We start from the raw sequence: 18,334 nt of genomic DNA, 5'->3' as shown, positions 1-18,334 counted from the left end.
GCTGGACGCTCTCGCTCATCCATGACAAGAAAATTGTATCACAGTTACCTGGCCAACCAAATAGAGGAAATCCCTGTCTTTGTCCCATCCAGAGAAGGGTGACCCAATAAAAGTGGAAGTTATCAAATATCACTAGTATCACATGCAAGTAAATTTTTTGCCGAACTCTCTCTGCCATCGGGTCGATGCTGACTCATAGTGACCCCTTTGTGGATTTACAAAATTGCCACTGTTTACTGGAGTAGAAAGGCCGGTCTTCCTCCTGAGGGAATTGTTGGTAAGCATCATACTATATCCTTGCATTGAAACTTATGAGCAGAAAGCCACAATCAGCTGAAAGAAGAAATAAGATGTGTTGTAATTTAATAGGCTGTTTTGCTGTAGCAATAAAATGACCAAGTGTAATGACTTGATTGAATAAAATTATCTTTTAAAAATTGCTGCTATGAAAATTTCAGCTATAAATTTTCACCCTTGTCTTCTGACTGTTGTATAATGCAGTTGGGGTTGTGGTATTCTAACATTCAAAAAAAAAAGTGCAGAGAATCAGAGTAGTATATCTCACCGACTTGTATTCAGGTGCTGTAAAATTGCACGCCTCTCTCAAAATGAAAAAGTTAATATAAAGAATAGTATTGCCAGAAAATAAAAGAAGCAGATAGCTGGTGGTTTTGAACTCCCAACCATGCATAACAGAGCCCAACACACAACCACTTCAACACCAGGGAGGACAATTCAAAAATAGTTGCAGCAGTACATAGATAGGGAACTGCCAGAAATTTAATGTGGGTTAAAGCAGATATAGAATGAAGGATATCATCACTGACATCAGATGGATCCTGGCTGAAAGCAAATAACACCAGAAAGATATTTACCTGTGTTTTCTTGACTGTGCAGAACATAAACATGACAAACTATGGATAAAATTTCAAAGAATAGAAATTCCAGAACACTTCACAGTGCTCACGTGGAACCTGCACATAGACCAAGGGGGCAGTTGTTTGAACCGAACAAGAGGATACCGAGTGGCTTGAAATCAAGAAAAACGTGCATCAGGGTTTTCCACAACATTCACTCTTAGCAAGTAATCGGAGAAGCCGGACTATACAAGGAGCACAGCATCAGAATTGGAAGAAGACTCGCAAACAACCTTTGATCTTCAGACGACAGGCTCCTGCTTGCTGACTGTGAAGAGGACTCCAAGTACTTTCTGATGAAGATCAAAGACAGCAGGTTTCAGCACAGATTACACCTCATCATCAAGAAAACAAAAACCCTTACAACTGGCCGATGAGCAGCAGCATGATAAATGGAGGAAGCTGGGCGTTAAGGATTTCATGTTACTTAGATCTACCATCAACATCTATGGGAGCAGCAGTGAAGAAATCAAATGACGTATTACATCGGGCAAGTCTGCTGCAAAAGATCTGTTTAAAATGTTCAAAATCAAAGACATCACCTTGAGGACTAAGGTACACCTGGCCCGAGCCATGGCACATTCAACATCCTAGGATGCAGGAGAAATCGGACAATGACTAAGGAAAATGAATCAATGCCTTTGAATTATGGTGCCGATGAAGTGCATAGAATAGACTGCTGACGACTAGAAGAAGCAACAGATCAGTCTTGGAAGAAGGGCAGCCGGCATGCTCCTTGGAAGTGAGAAGGGTGAGACTTCATCCCATATGCACGTAACAACGGTTGGGGGAAGAGTTCCTGGATGGCACAGTGGTTAAGGGATCGGCGAAGGTGGGTGGTGCACCTCACCCAGAGGCACGTTGGAAGGAAGTCCTGGCCATGGGCTTCTGAAGAGCCATAACCATGGACGTCCTATGGGGCCGTTCTGCTCTGCACACACAGGCTCACCGGGAACCATCATCAACTCCGAAGCACCGACCAACAGCAATGAAAGTGTTGTGGGAGTTCAATGATATCGTGGATGTAAAGTATCCTGGTCAGTACCTGTTCACGTAATCATCGAGGAAGTGACAGGCGTGGCTGTTAAAGACTATGCAGCTAGATTGTAGAAGTCCCAGGTCGCCTTCCAATAGTGTTGAAACATCACAAAGAGAACTGGAGTCTCGATTTAGCCGAAGTAAAAGGGACCTGCATTTCTCGAAGGTTCGGCCAAACAAAAAAAACTCACAGCTCCTTAATCTAAGCAGACTCAGTGACCCTAGAGAACAGGGTGGCACTCCCCCTCTGAGTTCCCAAGACTATAATTCTTTATGGGAGTACAAAGACTCATGTTTATTTTTTTACTTTCTTCAGAAAGCCTCATCGTTCTCCCTTGGAGGGGCTGGTAGTTTTGAACTGTCTACCTTGAGGTTGACAGTCCAACACATAACCACTGTGCAACCAGGTAGGACACTCTGCTCTTACATGAAGAAAGAGTCCAGATGAAGAATTGGAAGAATTCCTCAAATGTGTGCCATTTGGTTTCAGCACTGCTACTTATTTTGTCTGGGACCCCAAGGAGTTTTAGTGTTAGGGTGGTAGATACCGTACCCCATGTCCCAGTCACTCAGCTTATCTCTGATTTCAGTGGAACGATGGCAGTTGGTTGTCAGGGATTTTGTTTTCCTTGGATCCACAATCAATACTCGTAGAAGCAGCAGTCAAGAGATCAAATGACACATTGCACGGCATAAATATTCTGCAGGAGACCTCTTCCCACAATTAGGACGTATAGGAGGAAAGACTCAAAACCAAACTCCGCGCCATCAAGGCCATGCCAACTACAGGGCAGGGTAGAACTACCCCTGTCAGGTTCAAAGTCTGTGACTGTTTTCGGGAGTAGAAGGCCCCATCTTTCTCCCATGGAGCAGCTGGTGGCTTCAAACTCCCTACCTTGAGGATCGCAGCTCAAAATGTGAACCATATGCCACCAGGGCTCTCTTGGATAGGAGGAAGGGGGTGTTACATGTCTATGGCGATCCTTGGCCAATCAGAATGGAGTTGGTAGGTAAATGCAGAAGTCCCCTGCCCTTCAATGGTCAGTTGAGGCCAATTGTACAGATTCCTTAGAGGCTCCCCAGCAGGAGGGAGCACCAGGTGCCCACAGTGAAATTAGCCTAATAATGGCCTTTTTATGGACTTTTCCTCTTTCAGGATCTTTATCTCCCCATTCCTTTCTGCTACTTCCTCCTCTGCTTGCCCTGGGCTCTGCTTTCCTGGGGAAACCAGACCAAGATGCTCAATTTCCTTCCCTGAGAAAGTCTCTTACACTGGGTATCCATGTTACACCTGGCGCATTCCATACAGGGAAGAATTGGAAAGGGCCTTGTAAACTGGAAGGCCGGGATGGGTGTGAGCAGAGGTACTCCCCAGGAGAACATGGAGACTTGGGACTGCTGGGATGGAAGCCCCAGCTCCCAGGGAGTGATCACCAGAAAGCAAGATGTTGCCTTGGCAATGGTGAGAAGTGAGAAGAGAGAAGTTGTTGGAACGTGTGAGCGCAGGTGCAGACAGAAGATGCTCTTGCGGGATGGAGACAAAAAGCATGCTTTGGCCCCGCCCTGCCTGGGTGGAAAGGGCCTGGCCCTCCCATGCCAGCTTCAGGTGACTTGGCAACAGGATGAGGTGACTCATCAGCCTTTGACAAGGTCCCTTAAGATCATCCACCCGTCTTTGCTGGGACTTGCCCTCATGGAACAAGCCTTGCCTCCTGATTTGGCCTCTTCCCAGGGGACAGAGGGATTGACTGGCCAATGGGAGGGTCATTCACTCTTAATTCCGTAAACATCGAAAGTCAAGCCCTTCTTCCGGCCAGGTCCTGTGGTAGGGATCCAGAGGTGTACAAGCCACTCTGTTCTCTCCAGTGGCTCCTTGTCCTTCAGGAAAGGGGTGGGGGCGGGGGCGGGCGGGGCTGAGAATAGGAGGATGACACGGGCAACATTTCCGCTCCCATGGAGGCAACTCGCTGGAGCACAGAGAAGGGGCCGCCGGCCCCAGAATCTGGTGGAGGTCATTGGAAGCCTTCGTAGGGAGCCTGATGTCTGAAGTTTAATCCAAAAGCCCTTACGATTTGACCAGAAGGAAGGGAAGGGCAATCCACGCAGAGGAACCAGTATGCATAAAAGTAGGGAGTCCTACCTAGATCATTGAGAAATGTCAATAAGGTCGGAGGTCAGGAGGAGAGGTGCTAGAGGGCTGGAAACAATGGACAGAGAGGCTGGTGACCTGCAGAGAGACCCTAAACCAAACCAAACTCAATTCTGACTCATAGCAGACCCCTAGGCGACAGAGTAGCACTGCCCCTGTGGGCTTCGGAGACTAAATCTTTACTGGGGCAGACAACCTCATCTTTCTCCCTTCAGAGTAACTGCTGGATTTGAACTGCTGGCCTTGTACTTAGCAGCCCAACACGTAACCTAATATGCCCTCGGGGTTCCTTGAAGTGTTGAAACTCCCTGCTGAGTTGACTCCAACACCTATTGAGCCTATAGGACAGGGTGGAGGCGGTCACTCTACTATCTCAGAGTCAGATCTGATGAAACCCTCTGTGTGCAGTGATGCTTGCTGGACGCAATAAACCGGGGTCCCTGTCCAGTCACTTCCAACTCACGGTGACCCCGTGTGCCCGGGAGCAGGGCTGTGCACCATGAGTTTTTTCAGAGATCGATCAACGGGCCTTTCTTCTGAAGTGTGTCTGGATGAACTTGAACCTGCGATCCTTCAGTTATCAGGCTACTACTTCAACCGCTCCCAACGCTGGGCCACATGAAATGGGATCTGACAAGGACCTGCGGACCCTTTAGCACATGCCGTGCTGAGCCTGGAGCTGTGGCAGAGGGGCGGCTGAGAGGCACCCAGGCGAGGGTGGGTGAGCGAGAGACCCCAGGGAAGCGCTCTAATTCTACCCCAATACTTCATCCACTGTGCCAGCAGGGTTCCTTGCGACACAAGCACACCCTGGCTGTGCACAGATGGGCCTCCTGCTAGTGGGCTGTCGTTGGTTGCAGCTTGCAGTGGGGCTGGTGCTGCGTCCTGGTGGCTCTGTGGCTAGCGCTGCACAGCCTGGCTCCAGCTGGGCGATCCCCGGTGATTTCTTGTGCCCCACTTTGGCCGTGGTGCCAATCCATCTCAGTGAGGGTCTTCCCGGTTTCTGGGGACCTTCCATCTTCCCAGCCATGATGCCCTGCACGGCGCATTGGTAGGCATCCAAGAAAGTGAGAGACGTCGCCTGTTATTTCAGGGTCGAGATCAAGTCTCTGAGACCTCACAGAGGGACAACGACTTCCTGAGGTCCCCCGCAGAGCCCTGAAGCCTAGTGGCCTCCTCCTTCCTTATCTTGCAGATGCAAGCGCCTCTGCTAACCTCTTCCGCTGCCCGCTTCCGGGAAGGTGTGAGAACCAAACATGGTCCTGGTTCCTTCTCCGGAACTCAGGCTGGAGCGGAGGGGCTCCTCCAAGAAGGAGCCAGAGACCCAGCTGGCACTTGTAGTTTGTGCTTCATTATTTCTGCATCTCTCCCCCTCTGCCCCCTACCCCTCAGACTGCAGACTCCTTGAGGGTAGAAGCTCCTCAGCCGGGCTGTTCTCTCAGACGGCCCCCTCATCTGATTAGGGACTTCCAGAAGGTAGAATGGGGAGGGGCCCATGGGAATAGAAGTCAGGGGAGCTGTTTGAAGGTCCTATAACTGGACTCGATTTAGTCATTTGTCAACTGAGGTTCATTATATCCGTTGTGAGAATGAAGACGCAAAGGCCAGGAGAGATGTGACGAAAAGACATTCTTAAGGTGGGGGGTGAACAGGACGGAAAATACCAGGCACGGGCCCTGACACCCAGCTCGAGGAGAGGACAAGGGGATCATCATTGGCTTCATGGGTGTAGGAAGGTTTGCCCATTTTGCATGCGGCTATATTCCAAGTGCTCAGAACATGGGTTCCACCAGGGGGTGGAGGGTACAGATGGCAGTGGAGGGTACAGATGGCAGTGGCGGGCTGCGGTGTGCCAGTCCCGATGAGGGCATTCATCAGGAAGGCTCCCAGGGAGCAGCAGAGAGGGCCAAGCAGACCCCGGGTCTGCCCACCAGAAGGGCCTCTGTGGGCCTCCAGGAGCTGAACACTTTATCCAGGTCCCCCTGACCCAGGTTATGAAGGAGGGGCTTCAACAAGATTTCTGTCCAGGGCCACCACCAGTGGCTTCTGTCCCCTGCCCCCAGACCACCCCCTGGGTTTCCTCTGCCTCCACCTCCCACAGCTTTCCAGCAAGGTCTCACCACACCCTCCTCTGTCTCTGAAGAAGTCTGGGCTTCCTGGAACCCACCCTTTGCTCCTTCCCACGTCTACCTTTGACTCGGAGAGCTCCTGGCTAGTCACAGTGGCCCAGTAAGGAACAGCTATCTCTTCCCTAGTCAATCTCCAGTTTGCCCTTTATCCTTCCAAGAGCCTATTTCTGTGAAGTTCCACCCCCATGTAGCATGTGCCCTAAGAACGTCACTCCCCCAAGCCTTCACCTCCTTAACCACAAAAGAAGCTAAATGACTGAAGACAAGGGGTTCTCTGAGTCATGTTGGTGGGAAACAGTCCCTTGCTAAATAAAGATAGTACTTTATTGATCTTGAATAAGCCAATGTCGCTGAATTGTTACCTGAAGACTGAGAGGAGTTCCAGTCAAACCAGAGAACCTTGGACTTGCGCGCGTGCGTGCGTGTGTGTGTGTGTGTGTGTGTGTGTGTGAGAGAGAGAGAGAGAGATGGCAAGGGAGGCATCAAGCAGTTGCTTGGTGTTATAAACAACATATCATTTAAAACACATCAATGTCCTCATGGAAAATGTGGTTCATATAGAAGTGCTCCTGAAATCATACACTGTTAACACAAACTTGCAACAGACTCAGATTTGTCACTACTGTCCAGTAAAAACTGGTTGCCTTTGCCATGGACTCAGGGCAACCCCGTGTATCAGAGTAGAACGGAGCTAGCTGTGCTACAGGGTTCTATAAACAACACAACACAACACCGAAACAAACCCACAAAGCAAAGCCAGACAAAACAAACCCCGTGGGTTTCCAAGACTCTAACTCTTTACCGGTGTAGGAAGCCTCCTTTTTCTTCTGAGGAGTGGCTGGTGGTATCAAACTGATGACTTTCAACCAGGGTGCAGTATGACACTGATGAAACACACAATATTCCTTTGGTTCTTTGAGGCATCTGCACCCCCTACTATCATGATCCCAGCCCTGCCTTTCCATTCTGGCTAGACCGGAGCATGCACACTGGTAGATAAGGGCTCAGGACACTCGGAATCCAGGTCAGATAAACCCCGCAGGAACAGAAATGGAAGAAGTGATACCAGGAGGGGAGGGGGAGGGGAGGGAGGAAGCGGGAAGTGATTGAAATGATTGACATATAACACCCCCCACCCCAGGGTGATGAGCAACAGAAATGTGGGGGAAGGGAGACAGTGGTCAATGGAAGATAAGAAAAAAAATAATCTGTAATTTTTCAAGGGCTCAGATAGAAAGTAAAGGTTTAGAAAATAATGATGGCAGCATATGTACAAATACGCTTGATACAATTGATGTACGGATTGTTATAAGAGTTGTTAAGGGCCCTTAGTAAAATGACCTTTAAAAATAAAATAAAACAAACTAAAAAACCTGTTGCCTTTGTGGCTAGGAGCCGGATGCATACACGCCACCAGGTGTCTGGTATAGAATTCTTGGTGGCTGTTTTTTCAGAAGCAGGTCCCTTCTTACAAGATGCCACTGAGTGGATTGAACTGCGCCTTCCAGTTAGCAGCCAAGTGGAGGGCTGTCCTGAAATTGTCACACAAGGGGGCCAGTCTCAAGCAATTTCCCAGTTAATTGGCCTACTATCTTTTTTTTAGCACTTCCATTCTCCAACCTAGATCCTGGGTACTGACTGGGGATTTAAAAGCTGTCAAGCAATAATCTGACATCACAACTATTTTCTATTTGCCTGTCGGCAAGAGCAAAGAAGCGTGAGGAATAGGAGGAAGAGCTGGAATGTGTGGCTAATTGCCTCGGAGAACAACACTGCTTCCTTTACCAGGAGACCAGAAGAACTGGATGGATGGTGGCCGCTGCCCTTAGTGACTTGTTTTGATAAAGGATTCTGTAGAAGAATCCTGATCAAAAGGGGGGAAAATGCAGACCAGAACTTCAAATCCTCCTGGAATCCATCCTTTGCTTCAGGAAGCTCAACTATCGTTCGGTTGAAAGACATCGGGATATTTTTGGCAGCCGTTGACCACACACTGGAAATGTAAGATAGTGTGGGATTTGGTCTGTTGAGATTTAGGTTGTTAACAGGGACCCAGGATATAACAGCCCACCCCCCTTCTCTATAGTTAAAAAAAAAATTCCTTTTAAACCTGTTAATTATTCCAAGGCCTGGGCAGGGTTGCACAAGTCTGTTACCTATTAAAGGATGATCTAATTCAGGAAAGGGGCAGCAGGGGCGTTAAATAAGCATGCCCTGGGGGGGTGGTACCTGTCTGACTGCCCCTGAAATAATGACCTATCAGCTGATGGTCTGATAAATCCATCATTCAAATGTCAGCTTTTCCTGTGCTCCCTTTTGTCCCATTGCTGGAAAGCCCTCTGATTATTATCTCAAACCCAAACCAAACGCACGGCCATTGAGTTGATTCTGACTCATAGCAAACCGACAGGACTGGGTAGAACAGCTCTACTCTCTGGATGGGATTAGAAAGCCTTGTCTCTTTCCCTTTCGAACTGCTGACCTTGCGGTTAGCAGAGCAATGCTTAAACTACTTTGCCAAGAGGGCTCCTCTGATAGTTGTAAACCTGTTAATCACTTCCCGGGACTGTAGCAAAGTCTGTTTCTTGTCACCTAGTTTAAGGTATTTAACGTGCTGGATTTTGACTAAAGTTTGAAACCGTTTGGAGGTGGAAACCCCACTGTTTCTTTCTGTCAGCACCTGCAAGAATTTCCTGATCAACCTGGTCTGTCTCTGGCTAAAACAGTGTGAGGTTGTCCAGGACCCCCGACAGCCGGCGACACCTGCCCCAGGGACCCCTCCTTGAGCCTTTCCCACAATGTCCCTGCCAGTTGGCCCCATTCAGGCCCGAACACTATCACTGGCCCCATGAGGCCTTGCCTGGGCCCTTACCCCGAGTAGCCCGCCCTCCTCCCCCTGCCACAAGTTGTCACTTCCTAGCTTCCTCCCAGAAGCGCCAAATTCCCCAAGCCCCTCACTGTGCTGCAGTCCTACTGTCCTCCCCCCCTCTCTCAGCGGCCCCAAACCAGCCTCCCTCTCCCACACAGCACACATCAAACTGGCCTGTCCACCTCATGTTTTATTGTAAAAATGTTAAAAATAAATGACACTCGTTGCCAGCATGAATATACATGGGGTACGGATCCTGGCCAGCTAGGCGAGGCGGGGGACAGGACCATCCACCGACACGGATCAAAGGAACATGCAAACACCCACCACATCTGACCCACCCCTGCAGGCAGACAGACTCAAACCTACTAGAGCGGGGCGGGGACAAGGGGCCTGGGGACATACAGACCAACCCATCGCCTTCTTCACACCTCGGGTGGATGGAAGCTCTAGCCCCTCTGCCCCACAACAGTCAGGGTGGGGGTCGGGGGCTGAGAGCGAGCACCCACCTTGGACCTGGCACCCCGATGCCCCCACCTGTACTCTGTGTTCTTCCCCGGCTCTGGCAGGGGGCCAGCTCCTGACAAGATTACCTTGTCACTGAGAACCACCCAGTGGGGGAACATGGGGAGGTGACCCTAGACCCTGCTCTTTAACCTCCTTTCCCTCCTGGCTTGGAAACCAAACACAGAGTCCAGGTCTGTAAAAATCAGCAGTTTATTACAAAAAAAAAAAAAATAACAAAATACAACCCTAGGGGCCCAATGGGCCAGAGAACCCCAGGACTGGGCAGCAGCGAGTTCTCCCAGACCCCTCCCCCGGAAAGACCCAGTTTACAGTTTCACATTGTCTTTTGTGCGCCCCCCCATTCTTCCCCCATCCTTCCTTTCAACCAGAAACACATACAAACCCCGGCAAACAGTTGCCAAGGGGAAGGGGGGCCTGCTTCACAGATTTGGCTGTTCACCATGGGTGAGCGGAGAGGAAGGGGGTCTGGCGGGGCAGTGAGGTCCTTGTTCTGGGCCAGGGGAAATGGGGGTGGGTGGGAGGGGGTTACTGACAGATGGGGTCTAGGCCGGAGCGAGGAGTCAGAGCTGAGACCCACTCTCCCCATGCCCCGCCCCCTCCCCCCTTTGGCTCTGCTTCGCCAGGAGGCCTCGCATGGACCTGCTGTGACCACCAGGGTCTGCGGCAGGTGCCGGGCCTGTCTGGGCAAACCAGTCACGTGCGGTCTCAGCATCCGGAGTGTTTCTCCATCTGCCCGCTCACAGTTGGGCCCAGGCAGCGTCTCCCCAAGATGCCAGAGGGACCTTGGCAAGGCCGGGGAGGTAGGGTGACAGAAGGATCACCCACACTCCCCGCCCTGGGCCCAGGCGCCCCTGTGGTCCATCCCGAAGCGCCCTCGCCCCACACTGCCAGAGAGGACTGACAAAGGCAGGACTGGGCCTTCCGCCTGCCTCGCTGCTGCTCCCCCGTGCTCGACACCCAGGCGCTCATTAACTGCTCATCAACTGAAATGCTTGCGGGCCCCTCGCGCCCCCAGGAGAACCGTGTGACATTATCAACCCAACGGCCCACGCAGGCCTCCACAGGCTCAGTCTCACCCCCCTGCCCTGCCAGCCCAGATAACCCAGAACCCCCGAGGGTCCAGTCACGCTCAGGGCAGCTGCCCACCCACTGTCGGCCTGCGTTCAGCGGGAAGGGCAGAGGCTATGTCCTGGGCATGTGCCATGTGTGAGCGGTAGCATCCAGCTGGAGGGGGATGGAGGGTGTACACAGGCCCCTGGCCCCCCGCTCCAGGGTCGGCCCCCCCAAAGGGGTCAGGCATCCCAGCCATCATAGGCACCCCCTCTCCCCCGAGGGTGAGTGGAAGAAGGAGCCGTCGGCTGTGGGGCGGGGAGCCAGGCCTCCCTCAGGGGCCTTTGGGGCTGCTGGCCTCGTTGTATTCGTTCATGAGCTGTTCGTAAGGCACCGAGAGCTCGGACTCAGTGCTGGTGAAGGTGGACTCGTCGGACGACGGGAACTCGCCCAGGTTCAGGGGCACCACAACCTCGGCCTCCTTCAGCGGCCGCTCCTCCCCGGCCAGGTTGTCCTCCAGCGAAGACTTGGACGTCTCCTCTTCCTCCTCCTCCGAGAGGCCGGCCTCCTCGCTCGTGAAGGTGATGTTGACGTTCTGGAAGATGAGGGGGTGGTAGTCCTGGGCCTCCCACGGCTCGCCCTCCTCACTGATCCGGTCCAGCTGGTTTGTCGCCTCGGGGTTGGGGGAGCCGTCCGGGTTGGGGGAGCCGTCGGGGGTGGGTCCCGCCCCTGCCTCCTCACTGGGGGGCCGAGATAGGTGGCCTTTGTTCCTTAGTGTCTGCGACACCTCCTCTAAGCTCGGCACCCTGTGCTTGGAATAGACCACCAGGGGGGTCAAGGAGGTGGGGAGGGCTGGCAGCCCGCCCCCCGGAGGCCCCGGGCCCGGGCCCCTCTCGCCACCCCCACTCGTCTTCATGGCCTTCTTGCCGATCTGCTTGATGAGGTCGTTGTAGGTCTCCTCCTTCTTGGAGAGGAAGCTGAAGATGTTGACGTCCTTGGCGGGCGCCTTCCCCGCCATCTGCAGGGCCTTCTTGGAGTGCGGAGCGCTCTCAAAGGACTCCTTCCGTCGCCGCCGCCGCCGCTTCTTGATGGCTTTGTGGACCTCCACGAACATGCTGACCTTCCAGTTCACAAAGAGGGACAGCCAGGCCAGCCCCAGGTAGATCCAGAGCTCCACAAAGTAGCGGTAGAGGGCATGGTAGTTGGCGTCGGGTTTCACACCTGCAGAAGACAAGAAGCCGGGGGGTCAGCCGGGACCCAGACACATGTGAAGGGCAACGCTACGTTCTCTCCGAGAGCGGACTTGGCAGAGGCAGAACAGGAGGAGGGCGCGGCGTGAACAACAGGGGAGAGACCTGTCTAGGACACAGGGTTACCTGGCTGCCCTCAGGGCCTTGCCCCTGCCACTTGGGCCCCTATTCTCAGACCCCCCCAGCCCCCACCCTGCTTGTCTGGAAACCTCAGGAAAGCATCTACCTTTCGTGATGAGGGAAAATGCTGAGGACGAGTTTTAGAGAGTTGGCAATGTAACCGACACAATCAAGGAATAGGTGATGGCATAGCGGTTGCACATTGGGCTGCGATCCCAAAGGTCCTAAGTTCGAAACCACCAGCCGTTCCATTGGGGAAAAGACAGGGCTTTCTACTCCCATCAAGAGTGACGGTCTCTGAAACTCACAGGGGCAAGTTCTACCCTGTCCTAGAGGATCAGCTATGAGCTGACATCGGTTTGACGGCAGTGAGTGGCTTGGAGACCTACATCTTAGAGCATAGTTTCAGACCACAGCTGACGGAGCGGCTGCCAGAGACATGCTGAGAGCCGGTGGAGACGGACTCTGGTTTAGCACGGGGCTGGTGGAGCTGAGTCACTCAGTCATGGGTGTTGCGGGGGCCCAGGTGGGTCGCGAATGGGGTGTGGGCAGCATGGTGGGAGGTGTCCCTGCCTGCCTCCTGCCTGGCTCTGGGAAGGGGAGTTCCCCGCAAGGGGATGACCGCCACCATAGAGTGATCACAGATCCTGACAGGAACCCGTGTGAACCACCTTGGTTCTCCCAGGTCTGACTTCCTGCTCCTGCCTCCTCCTACTGCCCCGCCCCTTGGCCTGGAGAGCCACCTTCTTCCACAGCCAGGGTCCCTGAGGCCAGCCCAAAGGTCCCTGCCCCGGAAACCCCACCACGCTGACAGGATTGTTTGACTCTCTTTACTACTTCCACACTTATAGGCATGCAGATCAATAAGCTCGTGTGCCTGTCTTTGCCTCACCGGACTAGGGGTCCCAAATGTAAGGGCCGCACCTCCCCCCTCAGCCAGGAGGCGATCCGAGGGGGTTCTTTGAGGAGGGCCCTCCCCTCACCCAGCACTCAAGAGACAGTGTTATGGTTTGAACTGTGTTGTCACCGTGTGAACAACAACAGAGGGTTGTCAGGCCTAGCCCCCAGCCTTGAGGATGTAAGAATCCCTCTGGGCACAAGGCTGTCTTTGGTATTTTAGCAAGGCCGGCACTTCTGAGCTACATAGGGGACGCGGGCACACAGGAAGCCCCCAAAGAACTCTGAAGGGAACACGGTGGGCGCCGAGGACCCCCAAGAGCAGACGGAGCACATCTTCCTTCCCTAGAGCTGGTGCCTCATCCCCCCTGCTGGTGTCCCAAACTGTGAGCGAGAGCAGCCCGGTGGGTTCGATGGCACGGCGGCTGCTGTTAACCAGTCTGACAGAGGAGGACTAAGGCACAGAGGCGTGCTGTCTTGCTGGCTGGCGCTGGGCTGGGCCCCCTCGGCACAGAATGCCTTTCCTTACCCTGCTCTGGGCCCCAGGGACTAGACAATGGCCGGCTTGTGCCTTGGGGTAAGTCTCTCAGGGCAGCGGGTTCAGCTTTGCCAGGCTCGTGGCATGCCCGTGCCTCTTTCCTGTTTTCCCACCCACTCCCAGCATTCCTTGTACCAGGGCAGAAGGGTGGTGACCTCTCCCTGGCCCCGGAGCAGGGGCTTGGGGGCCAGGGACCAGAGCCCCCAGGGAGAGAGAGGAGACCTCCTGGGCCAGGCAGCTGGCTTGGAAGGAACAATGGCTGGGTGTCCAGAAGATGAGCCCAGATGCCGTGCCGACCACAGGCACAAGTCCACAAGAGGCTGGCCGGGGGTGGGAGGGGCACAGGTGGTCAGACAAAGGACCAGGAATGTTATCTACTCCCTGAATTTATCTGCTCCCTGGATTAAGAGGGGAGGAGTGGGAGGGAGTGGCAGGGACAGAGGGGCAGGGCCACTTGGGAGAAGGCCTCCGTTGTCTTTAAACCACCTGTCGCAAGAGCAAAGTATCGGGCCTCTCAGCCAAGCCTGCAGAGAGAGGGCAGGCTGTGGGCTGGCAGGGGCAGTTCTGTAATAATCGGTGGGGGTGAGGTGGGGGCTGGCTGGGCTCACAGGGAAACACGGACAAACCCGGCCGGTAGAGGGCTGACTCCAGCAAACCCAAGCTCGGGGGACAGGAGGGGTAGCCAGGGGTGGAGGACACCAGAGGCCACACGCCAGGAGAGGGGAGAAGCCAAGCTGAAGAAGGGGAGCACAGGCAAGAGTCTCCTGCCTGGTCCCCTGAGCCTTGTTTCCCCCAGCAACGGCAGGGCAGGGGGACGAGGATCCCTCTGGGTGGGGGGAATGTCCAGAACACTGAAGGCCCCCCAGGTACCGCCAGCAGAGCTGGAAGGGGAGAGGAGAGGCAGACCGGGAGAGACAAAGACAGAGGCGCAGGGGTGGGGCGAGGAGCTCACCAGCCACGAAGTCCCCGAAGCCGATGGTGGAGATGGTGATGAAGGAGTAGTAGAGGCCCTGGATGTAGTCCCACTCCTCAGTCACCATGAACACGAAGGGTGGGATCACCAGGTGCACCAGGACCCCCCACACGATGAAGATGGCCGTGCAGGTGATCTGCGCCTTCCGCTGGCGGAGAGTGGGAGGGAGAGGCCAAGTCAGACACAGGGCGAGCTGAGGGGAGCCCCGGGGAAATGAGGGAGGACAGAAGGGCTGGGGGCCCCAATCCTTAGAGTCTTCCCATCCCCCACCACCTGCCCCGGCCCCTCACCTCTCCTCAGGGCAGAGGACTTACCAGGCTCACGCCTCTCTTGGTGAGGAACTGGCCCAGCCTCTTGGCACGCCCTCCGAAGAATTTGCCCAGGGCGCTGATCCACGTCAGGCAGAGCGGTACCCCGAAGAGGCCATAGAAGATGCAGAAGAGGCGTCCGGCAGGGGTCTTGGGGGCCACGTTGCCATAGCCTGAGGAAGGAGGTTGGGAGGGGAGGCCAAAAAGAAGGAAGGGTCTTTGTAGGAAGGCAGTGCAGCGGGGTGGACAGGCGCAAGGAGAGAGCCACTGAGTGGGGGGGTGGAGGGCAGGACAATCTCCAGGTCTTACCTACACCACACTAGATAGCACGGAGTGGACACTGATTCAGGCTCACCCTGTGGGTGCAGCCAGCCTGGACTCAAACACCCATGGCCCTCAGTTAGCCCCTGAGGGCATTAACCATTTGGACCACCAGGGACCTCGAGCCATCCTTAATGACATTTCCCTGGGAAAAGGACACTGGGGTTGGATTGCATGATCATTTGCCACAGCTAGCACAGCAAGGGCTGTGGCTTCTCCAGCGGCCTGGACATCCCTGAGGGCAGGCCTGCGTCTCCCCAATAGGTCTCCCACTTGCGCTTAGGGCCACACCGTGCAAACTTGGAAAGGATGCCCTGCAGTAGCCACTCTCCCACACCCTCCCCACGTGTACGTGGCTGCTGCTCACATTAAGGGAGAGGCCCGTACCCTGCTCTTTGAGGCTGGGCTGGGCTGGCCAATCCAGTGCACTGGGAACACGGCTGTGTAGGTTTAACAATTCTTCTGCTTCTCCTTCTTGAAGTCCTGGCCCATGGGATTCTTCCTCCCCCTTGGAACCTAGTCACCATACTGTGAGAGGCCCAGGCACATGTGGAGGTACCTGGGAGCCAATGACATCCCCCCCTACCCCCCAGCTGAGATCCCAGCCTCCAGCCAGCACGGCTCTCAGGTGACTGCAGCTCCAGCCACCGCCTAAGAAGCCAGAGCATGCTGGGATGAGCTGAACTCCGTCAAAAGATTGTTTTACGACACTAACTTCTTTGGGAAGAGATGCTAAACAATGACTGCAGGGAACCTAGGGGAACAATGGACCAGACTTTATGTCCCTGAGTAGACACTATGAATATATTTCTACCCAATCCTTGGCGAACCACGCCATGGACTAAGGTCCCACCGTGAGGACCTTGACACTGACCTTGCAGGCAGCATGGCATAACCCAGGGGCTACACCAGAAGGAGTTGACATAGAGGGCCTGCTGAATGAACTGAGCCCTGCCTCGAAGTTGCCTGCACCCTTGCACAGACGACTGGGGCACTTGGACAGGAGAGGAAGCAGGCAGTAGCCGCCCAAGGGATTGGGGAAGTGGCAGTCATTGGCCCTTGGGGGAACCCGCAGTTGGGTGGGTGTCCAATGGAAAGGGTCCAGAATCACTATTTGGTACCTCCTTGCCCCCCTCACAATGACATGACAGGTTTTGATCTGTTGGGCAGGGATCTGAATTTGGAAGAATTGATCCAGAAGTTCCCCCTGGCACCAGTCCCCATGCATAAGGTCAACATTGCTCAATGGAATGGGAGATCCAACTGTTTTCGGTAACAACGCATGGGTGTGGCTCATGCAGACCCCCTGGAGGGCTGTGTCATTAGAAAAATTGATTATGTATTAGTGCAATCGCTTTATACCCCAGGGGTATGATTAACAACTTGTGCTTTTTTTGGTTGCCTTTAGTATGTGTTTGCTTGTTGGTTGGCTGGTTGCTGTTGGTGCAGTTGGTCTTAGGCGGTTGCAATTTTGTCACGGTGTGCCGCCAGAGTAAACCTGAATTGTGCATATCCAGGGACAAGCAGGTAGATTCTGGGCTCCCACTGAACTCTAGCCCCAATCCAAGAACAGTTAGTTCTGATAACATGGCCCTGCTCCACACTCACCGTCATTAAATGATCACTGAAGATCAGGGTGCTACAGCAAAGTGTGGTGAAGAAAGCAGATGGAATAGTGTCTGGGTCTTAAAGGCTTGTATTCAAACAAGCAGCCATCTAAGGGAAGAGTCAACTAAGTCCACACGGAAGAAGCACACCAGCTTGTGTGATCCAAAGATAACAATTATAAAACTCAAATACGAAGGGGAAAGTATCAAAGCTAAAATTATGAACCCCCAATTAGTAGAAGGCTGTGGAGGGGAGTGAGAGCCTAAAACCCATCTGAAGAGTAACTAGTCGGATAAAGCCGCTGGCAGACTCCCATTAGCCACAGGCAAGGGTCATGAACAGCCTTACTGTCCCAGTCATTGTCAGCTTCTTATGCTGGCTTGAACTTGATACTTGGGTCAACTTGACCTAACCTGAATTTGCTCTAGGTGCAAGTATCTCTTGTGTGTTCCATAAAAAACATTTCTTCCCTGTTTTTTAAACTATTGAGGGTAGTCTTTCTTTCTTACTCATTATTTGTATATTTATTTTTATATCACCGAATATACTCAAGTATAAGCCGAGTTTTTCAGCACATTTTTAATGCCGTTTTTGTGGTAAAATTGAGTGGCTCGGCTGATATTTGGGTGTAGATGGTATTATTATTTTATCCCTTCCACTTTATGTTGTTTTTTATTGTTTTGTTGGGTTTTCCAGTTTGTGAAGCAGAGGAGGAGTAGATGCATAGAGATAATAACTGATGCAAGGGTTTATAGGGGAGGCAGGGGTGTGGGGGAGATGGGGAGGGTGAGGTGATTTGAGGAGCAAACAGTGAACTTGGGAGGGGAGAGGGAGCCCTGGAACTGATTATGATCACACAACTCATTTAAAAACGAATTTAACAATGAAAAAAGTTTTAAAAATCGATGTCACGATTGTACAATTCTTGATAAGAATGAACTATTGAATGATATGGTATGTGGAGTCGGGGCTAATAAAAAAACAAAGAGAGACCCTAACTTCTGGGTGGTCTCTCATGCAGTCACAGATACCAGAGCAGACTCAAAGAAAGAGCCTTACTCTCAGTCCCACCCATGGGATTACTTGCCAGTTACCTGGCTTGGCCCCTAAGTCTAGGTGGCCAGAACTGGACGCTAAAAATGCTCCTTGGAGTTCCGATAGGGCAGTGGGCATCTTGAAGGTTCGTGGAGGAACCTTAGGGGGTGGGGGGCTCCCGCCCATCTGAGCCTTACTGGAGCAGGACCACCACCCAGAGCAGACCAACTTACCGATCGTGGTGATGACCGTGGCTGCAAAGATGACGGCGTTGGGCCAGTTCCAGTTGTTGAAGGTTTGATTCCCTGTGATGGCCACTCCCTGATCAGCAGCATCAGACACTACCTAGAGACAAGAGGAAGGCCGCTGAGACCACACGCACAGTGTCTTCCTAAGTGGCCAGCAGCACCGTATGCAATTCCTCATGGGCATTCTCACATGGTCATCATGCTTGTCTCCATTTTTATAGGCGAGGAAACGGGAAGGTCAGAGTGGTGAAGTGGTTTGCCTAAGTTCTGGCTTCAGGGTCCATCTTCTTAAATCTCTGAGCCAGTGTTTCTCACACATATCAGCACACACCAGAATCCCCCGGAGGGCTTGTTAA

At 53.1% G+C, this 18,334-nt stretch overlaps 1 protein-coding gene across 1 annotated transcript in view; it reads right to left on the bottom strand.

The window, feature by feature from the left end:
• Positions 1-9,279: 9,279 nt before the first annotated feature.
• The window catches only part of KCNK5 (potassium two pore domain channel subfamily K member 5), a 51,543-nt gene continuing 42,488 nt past the window's right edge, over positions 9,280-18,334 (bottom strand). The window contains exons 2-5 of the mRNA XM_004710839.2: positions 17,964-18,075; positions 14,773-14,939; positions 14,438-14,606; positions 9,280-11,901 (exon numbers count right to left, since the gene is read on the bottom strand). Coding sequence (XP_004710896.1) covers positions 11,015-11,901; positions 14,438-14,606; positions 14,773-14,939; positions 17,964-18,075 — 1,335 coding nt within the window. The 3' untranslated portion in view covers positions 9,280-11,014. The remainder of the gene's footprint in view (positions 11,902-14,437; positions 14,607-14,772; positions 14,940-17,963; positions 18,076-18,334) is intronic.

Source organism: Echinops telfairi, unplaced genomic scaffold (assembly GCF_000313985.2).
Source record: "Echinops telfairi isolate 266 unplaced genomic scaffold, ASM31398v2 ScPeMD7_3533;HRSCAF=4204_1, whole genome shotgun sequence".
Lineage (NCBI taxonomy): Eukaryota > Metazoa > Chordata > Mammalia > Afrosoricida > Tenrecidae > Echinops > Echinops telfairi.
Note: the sequence above shows the minus strand (reverse complement) of the source record. Positions and strands in the feature narration are given on the sequence as shown.